The 10,293-nt window shown below is 42.1% G+C and overlaps 1 protein-coding gene across 1 annotated transcript in view; it reads right to left on the minus strand.

The window, feature by feature from the left end:
* Positions 1–339: 339 nt before the first annotated feature.
* Positions 340–10,293, minus strand: part of arhgef19 (Rho guanine nucleotide exchange factor (GEF) 19) — a 23,248-nt gene continuing 13,294 nt past the window's right edge. Inside the window, exons 2-16 of the mRNA XM_080031237.1 lie at positions 8,098–8,767; positions 6,841–7,308; positions 6,175–6,310; positions 6,005–6,090; positions 5,667–5,908; positions 4,994–5,154; positions 4,725–4,877; positions 4,279–4,408; positions 4,010–4,084; positions 3,833–3,922; positions 3,570–3,733; positions 3,055–3,213; positions 2,868–2,947; positions 2,386–2,490; positions 340–2,246 (exon numbers count right to left, since the gene is read on the minus strand). Of these exons, the coding sequence (XP_079887363.1) occupies positions 2,092–2,246; positions 2,386–2,490; positions 2,868–2,947; positions 3,055–3,213; positions 3,570–3,733; positions 3,833–3,922; positions 4,010–4,084; positions 4,279–4,408; positions 4,725–4,877; positions 4,994–5,154; positions 5,667–5,908; positions 6,005–6,090; positions 6,175–6,310; positions 6,841–7,308; positions 8,098–8,746 (2,853 nt within the window). The 5' untranslated portion in view covers positions 8,747–8,767 and the 3' untranslated portion in view covers positions 340–2,091. The remainder of the gene's footprint in view (positions 2,247–2,385; positions 2,491–2,867; positions 2,948–3,054; positions 3,214–3,569; positions 3,734–3,832; positions 3,923–4,009; positions 4,085–4,278; positions 4,409–4,724; positions 4,878–4,993; positions 5,155–5,666; positions 5,909–6,004; positions 6,091–6,174; positions 6,311–6,840; positions 7,309–8,097; positions 8,768–10,293) is intronic.

Consider the following 10,293-nt stretch of genomic DNA (forward strand, 5'->3'; position numbering starts at 1 on the left):
AAGTCTAAAACAACATGTAGATAGTATGTACATATGGCTTTAATGTCGAGTTGTGCCACACAATGGATGCTTTTTCATCCTTATTCTGATATAATTTGAGTAATTTTGAAATAGTTTTGTCTTATTTACTAGATAAGACAAACAGAAATGAAGTCATGACCAGACCACAGCAGAAGAACGGTTGGCTGTAGAAGCTGTAGAGCTGAAAGGCTACTAAAGGAAATAGAACTGAAGCATCTGTACATATTTAGCTTATACATAAACTTTGACTTTTCCACAATAAACAGTTAAAAAAAAAACTCTGAAAAGTAATTTATTCAACACAATCTAAAATGGAAGTATCTGTATTTATTGCAATGGTTAAACATTTACAGTAGTGCGCAGTAGTAAACATCCAGTGTATTACAGTATTAATATTTAGTGTGCGGTGTTATGAAACAAACTGATACGTTTAGGAATGTAAGAATAGTTGTCCAAACTCTGTTCATATAAATTACAGTCATTAAGGTCAAGGAACCATTTTTCTACTCTTTATACACGAAGCCATCTACATTAAAGTACATTTACATCAGAATCTCCTTAAAGAACAACCAGCTAGAGGAGTATAAATACACATGCTGCAACAGCAACCACTTAAATTACAACTAACGCAGATATAGAAAGAAAAAGGAAAGTGTTATAAACATTTCATGTGCCACTGGAAGAGTTTCCATTTGAATGGTGATTATAGTGGTTCATTAAACAGCAGCTCAGTTACACTGTGCTTTTGGTTCTGTGGGGATTTTACATATTTAAACAAGGGGGTTGATGTAGACCTTAATGTAATGCGATGCTTAGTTTATCCCAGTATTAATTGATTGTTTTTAGTCCAACGCAATAAGGTATTTCAGGCATTTTTCTGGGGCGGGTTAAAGTTTTAAAATTAGTAAGCTACATGTGAACACAGGTGGTCAAGGTAAATGCCTCCTAAGGTCAATTAGGTTTGTCTCCATGTCCTGTTTTTTAAAGGACAAGGCTGGTGGTATTGTATAATTGTCTTAGCCCAGCTCATTCCTACTGCAGACGTAAATCTAACCAAGAGAGATACACATACAGTATATAAATGAATTCTAGGTCCTCCCTTTAAACAGCTGGGTTTGATCAATTTACATAAACAGTGCCTTTGTTGGAATTTCCAGCTGCGGATTAATACACATTTGAAGCTCTAGCTGGTATTTTACGTCAGTGAAGCTTTATGGTGCAGAGGCAATAAAACATTACAGGCTTTGGCTTTTGCGATTTCATAGTCTGTGGTTAATGTTAAAAATGTAGAATATAGTTAGCAAAATGCTTTGATCAGATTATGGCACCAACTGCAAAATATTTTTTGTCTTGCAAAGAGGATACAGTCTGTCTTTTTTGTTTTTTTTCTGGCTACAACACAACACCAGGCTTTACATTTCTGATGAACACTTGAGAGTACACAACAGAGCAACTTCTCAATCTGCCGTCTGAAATGAAAGCAGAGTCAGCAGCAGGATTTGACTCCAGTCATTTCCCGGTGTGATGTAGAGGAAATATAGTGACATACTTTGAGTTGACTTTGTTCTACTGTTCTCCTATGCCATGAACTAGTAAATGTACCTATTTACCATTGGAAACGTTTACATTTTAATACCTGTGCTGGTACATGCATATGGAAGCCTGTGACATTTACCAAAGAGAAGCTTAAAAATGGAAAACAGATTTTAAAATGGAAATGAAATGCATTCACACAGAAAGCATGCATGCTTCTATAGAGGTCTTTTAAGGTCACTGTGGCAAAACTGTTAAAAATGAGAACTTTTGACTCCAATTGTAGGAAAGACTTTACAACTGAAAAGGTAAAGGGGCATTTCAAATAATTGCATTTTCATTTCAAAACTGTGTTTGCAGCTAGCATGCTAAAGGAAAAATGCTGATAGAGATTTAAGCATCCATGCAAATAGCAGTTCAAAATGTTGCCATGCTTTGGCGCCATACAAAGGTCCCACATTTATCCAGATATAAAACAATGTTACAGAAGCTTAAAATGCAGCTTTAAAAACCCCAGACAAGTTGCAGTCAACATGGTTAGTCCTCTCCCTCCAGCTTCTGTGTGACACATTTGATGCGGATATTCTCTCGCAGGTTGCGGAGGCGCGCGCTGCGACTTGTGATTTCCACCACGTAGGTTTTGGGGAACCAGCCCCGTTCCCCGTCAGACAGTCTGATGCCTTCCACCCAGCCTGGGGGAAAGACAGCAGCCCTTAGACATCATACAACACACTGTACATTACCTACTGCTTGTTTAATGTTTGTATAACCAGCAGTGAGACTGGTTGGAATGCAGTTTATCAAAAAGAGACACTTCATCTAAATTCTTACCATCAGATGTAATGGTCTTCGCATGAAGAATGTCGGCCTTTTCCAGTGTTAACTCATCGTGCTCTTGGGCCTGATAGCTTTTGATGCATTGAACCTGGGCTATGTCTAAGAAGTAAGTAAGAAAACAAGAACAAATGTTAAATGAGACGATTAAATAGTTTACCATGACCACATTTACATGCACTGCATATTCTTATTAAGGTCCATGCTAAGGTTAAGACAATCATTCAAATAGGGTGTTTCCATGTAAAGCAGCTAAGGGAATATTCCCCTTTACATGTCAATCAGCATATTCTGAATAAACCAGCGACGTTCACTGTCAGTGGTAGAAGCGTCATCACGTAAGCACGTTCTTTTCCGGCGGCAACTATTACCGTTCCATACAAGGAAAATGGTGCCCTGTCATTATCGTTGTCTTGCATTGGTTTTTCATCCAACAATGACATATTTTGTTAAGGCTAAACCTGAAGCTAGCTACTGACCGTCGTTCTCGCTGGCTTGCTCAATGTCTTCGATGGGATCAGATGGAAACATGGCAGTGATCCATCTCTGCTTCCCGCTCCTAGGTGACATGAGAGAGGCTAGTTAGAGCGCCGTCTGATAAAGCAACCAGACTGAACCGACACAAAGTTATGGTTGACAGTGTTTTGACAAAGTGCTGTGACTCACTCGGTGTGTGATTTGAGCAGGATCTGGTGTTTGAGCTGCTGGCCTTCACACAGCTGCAGGTGGAAGATGAAGCCTGAGATGCCCTGCAGCTTCTGACTGAGATCCTTCACTTTCAGCTCCCCTATCTTGGCGTGCACAAACACCATGAACTTCCATGTACTGCAAAAAAAAATTAAAAAATATGTTCATCCTATTGTCAAGATCACCAGCAAAACCTGGACGTCTTTTTTACACCAATAACCAGCGCATGAATCTTTAAGCTCTTTATGTGTAGAATGTTATATCTTGTTGAGAATTACACTTTCGTGCTAAGAGTAAAAAGATTGTACAAAATGCAATTGAAATCCAATAGCAAGATAAGCGTGGTCATGCCAGGCTATGTACAAGTACATGGCATGTGAACATTTTATTCAGATCCAGACCCGAACTTGAATAAAATCTAAGCTGATCATTTTCAATACATTTCCATATTGTTTGCAATATTTTAGTTCTTGGTGTCTGGGCACATCACTCACTCCTTCCTCCTAGACAGCAGGAGACTGTCGTTGAACAGGTGGAGGTACACAGGCTTGGTGGGTAACTTGAGCTTTGACCCGGAAATACTCATGGTCTGAGTGTCCACCTCCAGAAGTTCACCGTGTTTCACCAGCCAGCGGGACTGAGAAATGAGAGGAAAGATCTGCAAGGAAAGGAAATGAGTTGTTGAGTAAGAAACCCCTGAGTTATGAAGGTATTAATGAAGACAACCAAGTGAATCCTGCACCAAATATTCAGTCACCTTTCCCTCAAAATTGATCTTCTTATTGAGGTGAATGAGTTCCTCCATCCTCTTCATTGACTGCACACTGGAGTTACATTCCTTGATGATCTAAAAAAGGCACATATCAATCAAAATGGTTATTACTGATAATACTGTGTTTTTATCCAACTGGCTATTAGCGATGATAATCAGCACCTTTTTTAGCTCATTGAAAGCCTTCGTGGCAGTGTCCTCATCTCGGGAGCCTGGGGTCGTCCTCTTTAAGATATTCTGAAAAAATAAGGACGTTGTTTGAAGACGTGCCAAACAGTAAGCAATACTCTTGTTATGCACTGCCAGGAAGAAAAAAAAACCCTGCTCCGCCAAACAGCTCAGCCGGCCCAAATATTACCCCATTTACAGTTTCACGTAATTGGGTTTCAAGTGTGAACATGAAATGCTGCAGTGAATGTTTGATTGTGTACCTCCACCAGCATTTTAAGCCGTGTGATCCTCTGGAACGGGAGGATTAGAAAAGAGGTCAGGGGAAGTCTTTGGCAGACGGGGGCCTCCTCCAAACGAGCAAGGATGGCAGGGAAACGAGGGTTCTCGTGCCTGAATGGAAAAGGAAACTAACACTTTAATGACTTTTAGCCAAAGTGGGAGTAAAATTCCAGCATGCTTTTTAACTCAGAGGAAAGAATTTCAGTGTTTTTGTAGATGAAGGAACTGCAAGTTAAGTCACGCAGGTGTAAAATAACACCTGAACACCCTCAGAGAAAACTATGGACATCCAGCTCAAAACAATTGGACGTTAAGCATTACAGCCATGAATGTGCACAGAAATATACCTGTGTACTGTACATGTACATCATATGTTCAGAGCTAACATGGATGATTTCTTATCCAAACAGTGAAAGTAGCAACTCACAGCAAACGCTGGTATGTCTGCTCCTGGTAAGCCTGGTTGGTTACATAAGGTAAATAAACTCTTCGCAGAGCCGGGCAGTGTTCCAGGACGATGTCGCACACATCAAAGCGCAGGATGTCTTCCTCTAGTCTGTGTTCCAGGTCCTGAAGAAACCTACGGGCAACCAGGGACAAGAAGATGCACTCAGACAAGGAGACAGGATCACCGAGATGTCAAAAGAGAAAAAGTATTAAGGGCCAAAGAGGCATATCATCAGCATATTACGTCACCTCTCACTGACATCTTTGACTTCAGGCAGCTTGGAGAAGAGCCACTGCTTATTCTGCGCTCCAAGACACTCTGTAAGCTCGGGCGACAGCATGAAGTGATCCACTGCGATTGTCAAGCTACGGATGTACGATGCCTCAGATGTCACCAACTCAAACTTTGCCTGGGTTGAGGAAGACAGTGGGTCAGCAAGCCATCTACAGGTCAAGAGCTCAACATTTTAATTTGGGTTTCTACTAGAAACTGTATTCACGCTGTAGTGTCTAAAACACCCTTTAATTTTTCTCACAGTGCAAACGTTAAACTCCTCTTTTCAGCCTCTGTCTGAAACTCTCCGTTTAAGAGTCTCTCAAAGCTCCGCCTTAATAAAAAGCCCAGTCTGCTCTGATTGGCCCTGAATCTAATTGTCGGTTTGAATCTAACTGCGAATCAGATTCAGGGATACAGTATGTGAGGGTGTGCTTATCACAGGTGGAGGTAGTGCTTAGCTGGGTTGGTAATGATGGGGCGTGGCTTTCAAAACCCCAGTCAGATTTCTCTCCCCTGATGGCGTCATAAGGGTAACAATGGGGACTTATATTAATGTTGAAAAAGCACCTTTACATTGTAGTTGACCTTTAACTAGAAAACCGCAGTCCAAAAGGAAAAGGCAGTTACAAAACATGTCTCATTCACCTCCTGTAATTTCCTTTCCTCATTGCTGAAGTTGACCAGCTGGCCACTGGTTCGGACGTCAGGGATGTCCTGCCACAAGGCAAAGGCAGAGCCTCGCGATGAGCGGAAGGAGCCCGATGGAGAGAGATTAGAAGGAGACGGAGTCCCGTCTGACCCCTCCTCCTCTGTGCCCGGCTCCTTCCCTTGCTGCCTCTGGATCTCTCTGTTGATGGCAACGTCACTGTATTCCTGGTAGAGAATCACTGCAGAAAGAATGAAAGTGAAGAAAGATGTCACAAAAATGAAATGCAGTCAAGTCTCTTTTTAATTAGGTAAACAAAATGTTCAGGGAAACTTACAGCTAGGCAAAAAACGTGATAAGCGGTTCGAACTAGCAACAGTTGGAAGTGTGCCCACGTCCTCCTCCACGGATTTCTTTCGCATTCTGACAAAAGAATTTGAACTGATATCAGTACATGTTTATAAGTCTTTCAGTTCTTGTGTTAAGATATTTCCAGTCTGTATTTACCCAAGTTTTGTGCTCCACCGATGCAAAGGCATGCCATTGTCACTGCTGGGCAGTGGAGTAGGTGCATGTCCTACAGGACTGTGAGGGGCGCTATCGTTAGAACCTCCTGAGCTGCGCTGCTTGCAGTTGGACTTATCTAAAGGGGGACGAAAAGCAGACAGTGCCGTTATCAGGTTGAGTGAAGACGCTAACGTTCGAGAGATCAACATTGAAGGTAAAACCTGAATAAACATCTAACAATCTATGAGAGATAATATTTCACCATGGCCTTCATCACCACAACGTTTATCTTATATGTTGGGCATTCTGCAAGAGAGAAAGGATACATGGGGGATTGAGGGTGGTATGGCGTGTAACAAAGATCTCATCAGTAACCATGGACATTGCAGTTTGCTGTGTTTAGCCTCGCCATTAGACTACTGGGGCGAGGGAATATTAGGAAGAAATTTGAGATTTGAAGAATCTATTGGCGCTTTTCCTGTTACATGGTATAGGCTCTACATTATTTTAGTCACTTTGTACCTGATACATACATTTTTGGTACCTTCAAGATTGCAAAAAAACAGGTATTAAATGGTGACATGAAACACTGCAGACCACTGATTGGTCAGAGAGAATATCACCATTGAGTCATCAATGCATTGACGATGACTGTAATCTACTCACAATCCTGGTTTGGGCTGAGGCTGAGGGAGCTCTGTCTGTCCCTGGAGGCTACCCGTGCGGACAGCGACTTCCCCAGTTTCAAGGTGAAGGAGCTCTTCCTTTGCGACAGCTGCAGTCTAGATATGAGTTCGGAAGCTGAGAATCTCCGCCGCTCTTGGTCTCCTTGGCGGCCGCGCGACAAAGCGCTGCCCCCTGTGGTCATCTCTACACTCCCGCCATCTACCACTGTTATTGAGTCCTCCATTAACTGCAGTGGTTCTGAGGGTAGATTAAAAATGTCATCCTGGCTAAGGTCGGGGAGGTCTGTTGGTGAAGGACTTGAAATTGTCTCCAGGGATGATAATCCACTCAGGTCCTCCTCAAGGAAAGACCCAAAAGGTCCTGGGAAGATGTAGTCATGGTCCATGACAGGGCTGCTGAGAGATTCATCGCTCAGGCTGTCAGGTGAATAAACCTGTATCTTTCGACCTGGAAAAAAGAGAATAACTTCATTAGACTAAGGCTGAATCCTAATTCTCTTTTATGGCCCTAAAACTACGACTTGATCCTTTAAACAAAGGTAATGGGATATAGGACTTCTCAATAAGCCCAACATGTATGCATGTAAGTATCACAAGTAGCGTGTTTATTATAAAGCAGACCGGCCAGCCAGAAACCAGTCCAAGGGAAGATCTTGGGCAGAGCATAACCTCTAATAGATACTTGCAATCTTTTTTGATCTGGCTTGCGTTTCCACTGCAGACAGTACCTTTACTTGGTAGTTGGGATTTATGCCTGACAGCAATAGCCGCGGCCAGTGTAGGCCGATATTCAGTCCATGGGTCAGAGCCGCTGAACGGTGCTGAATGCGTGGAAGCTACATAGGTATCGTGACATCCTAGCAGCGGGACACAGTGTAGAAAAAAACGCCAAACAATAAACAAAGAGCTGTGCGCCGACATTTTTCTCTAAACACAAGACTCTTCACTCTTGCCGAGGTTATTACGTCTATTAGTAGTTTATCTCTCACATGAAATGAGGAGTCTGTCAACCAATAAAAGGAGAGCAGTGTGTAGCTCAACTCTTTTGGGACCCTTTGGGACCACTTGGTACCCCAAAGAAAAGGTAACAAAAATAGGTGTGGCACAGTTCGCTAATCTTGGTACCCTTCCCGACTTTTGACGATTCAAAAGCAAAGAAATGCATGCTGAGCTACACAGTTCTGGCTTAAATCCTCTTACTGCTCTTTCAATAGTGAAAAAAAATCTGCACACTTACGGATTGACTTCTCTTTCAGTGAACCCTGCGATGCCCTCCTCTGTGGCTGGCAGGAGTCCTGGCTCTGAAACCCCAGACTTGCGGGTGAGGACGGGGAGCAAGGGAGCTGAGATTCCCAGGGGTCTCTGTTTGTGTATAGAGAGGAGAGAGGGAACGGCAGAGGCAGGCTAAGAGCTGCGTGGTTAGGACGACACACTGTTGTGACAGCGTGTGGTTTCTCAGTCTGCTCCTGCAAAGAATTCCTGAAACCATTATGGCCGTCGCCCACAGGTGTATGAGAGTTCAAATTCAACGTAGTTTTGTGCTCATTGTCCGTCCTGTGGCAGCCGTTCAGTTCATTCAGTGTGTGATCGAAACCGTTGAGGGGCAGGGGGTGTGTGATGCGATGTGCCTCCGAGCTGAGACCGTTTAGTTTAGGAGTCACTGGTGGTTGTAGCTCAATGAAAGCCAACGTTTCCTGCTGGCACACGACGGCCACATGCTTGTGGTGGCACGGGTGCAGGAGAGGCCTGTCCTCCTGGGCCTCGCTCAGAGCCTGGGACTCTCCTGAGCCCGGGATCCACATGCTGGTATCCTCTGCTCGGCAGCGGAATGCGTGAAGGTGGGGCTGGAAGTCAGGAAAAGGTGAGAATCCATACCCAGGGAGCATGGCTGAAGGAGCACATGGGAGCTAAAAAAGAAGAGAAGGAAGTTAACTTTTTAATATGTTTCACTAAAAGAAACTGTTGCCTACAGTCTTTTCTCAGGTTATTACTACTGCAGTAGAAACAGCCAATCAAAAAGAAACATTAACTTTCAAGTCCACCGGACCATAAAAAAGAAGCAATTTTGTGTGACATTATTACTGCTATAAATGCAAATGTAGGTTAATCAATTTAGAATCTAAAGTATCTATTCATGACTTCTTTATACTTTATTATATGGTACTGTACAGAAATAACTGGGTAACACTTTATAATAACTATCCGTTGTAACTCGTTAATAGATCATTAGTAAACTCTTAATTAATGATTATTAATGATTTGATAAGTGTTTGTTAGCAGTTTGTTAAGGATTTATAACAATGGTAGATAGTTAATAGCTTAATAATTGAATCAGTTCATCTGGGAGGTAATCCGAGATTAACTGATCACGTCACGTTCAAGTCCATGGCATGCACAGTGTGTATTGAGTTTATTTAAAAATATTTGAAAATGGGGCTGCCCTCAGTTGCCCATGCACTGTGTATAGTCTATAGCCTATTTCAGCCTCGTCGGTATCTCGGATTACCTCCCAGATGAACTGATTCAATTATTAAGCTATTAACTATCTACCATTGTTATAAATCCTTAACAAACTGCTAACAAACACTTAACAAATCATTAATAATCATTAAGTAAGAGTTTACTAATGATCTATTAACGAGTTACAACGGATAGTTATTATAAAGTGTTACCAATAACTGTCGTATTCGGGGGGGGGGGGAGTTTGATGTTTAATTCAATAGTCAAGAAGACTAAATACAGTGTAATTTAATCCTTTATTTGGACCCACATTTTGACAGGCTTCATTGTACAGACATGATAAGCAGCTGGAGCAATAATTCATCAAATCCAGGTAGGCATGTATTTTACACATGTATTTGTTTAAAAACTAATATAAATAATAAATATAACTGATTGCTATCTTGGTTTTCTTGTTATCTATGATCAGTTTTTAAGAGGTTTGTGTTGACATAGATTGGAATGGTCGTGACACAAACTGGAGCAAAGGTGGGAACACTGTAATCTCTTTAAAAAAATTAACTTGTATGTGAGTCTAAAAACCAATAAAGCCGGAGCATTTATCCAGCGAACAAACATGGTTGACTGGCCACAGCTCACTTTTAACGACTTGGCTTAGTGTCGCCAGAAGATTCCACTGACTCATTCGAGTGTTGCACACTAGTATAGTGTAGTATTCAGTTATTATGAACAGTAAGCAGTTATGAAGTTCCACATACACTATTCAGACAATCTGTAGATTTGTGTGGGTTTTGTCCAGCGTCAATTTATAACACACATAAATTGTGTGTTATAAATTGCTTCGCCACTTCGGCTGTGGCGAAGTGGGCAGGGAGGTCGCCTCTGGAGTGCAGGGTCAGAGGTTCGATCCTCCGCCTACCCGCCACATGTCGAAGTGTCCTTGGGCAAGACATTGAACCCCAAATTGCTCCCG

The sequence above is a fragment of the Ammodytes marinus genome (genome assembly GCF_949987685.1).
Source record: "Ammodytes marinus genome assembly, chromosome: 7".
Classification (NCBI taxonomy): domain Eukaryota; kingdom Metazoa; phylum Chordata; class Actinopteri; order Uranoscopiformes; family Ammodytidae; genus Ammodytes; species Ammodytes marinus.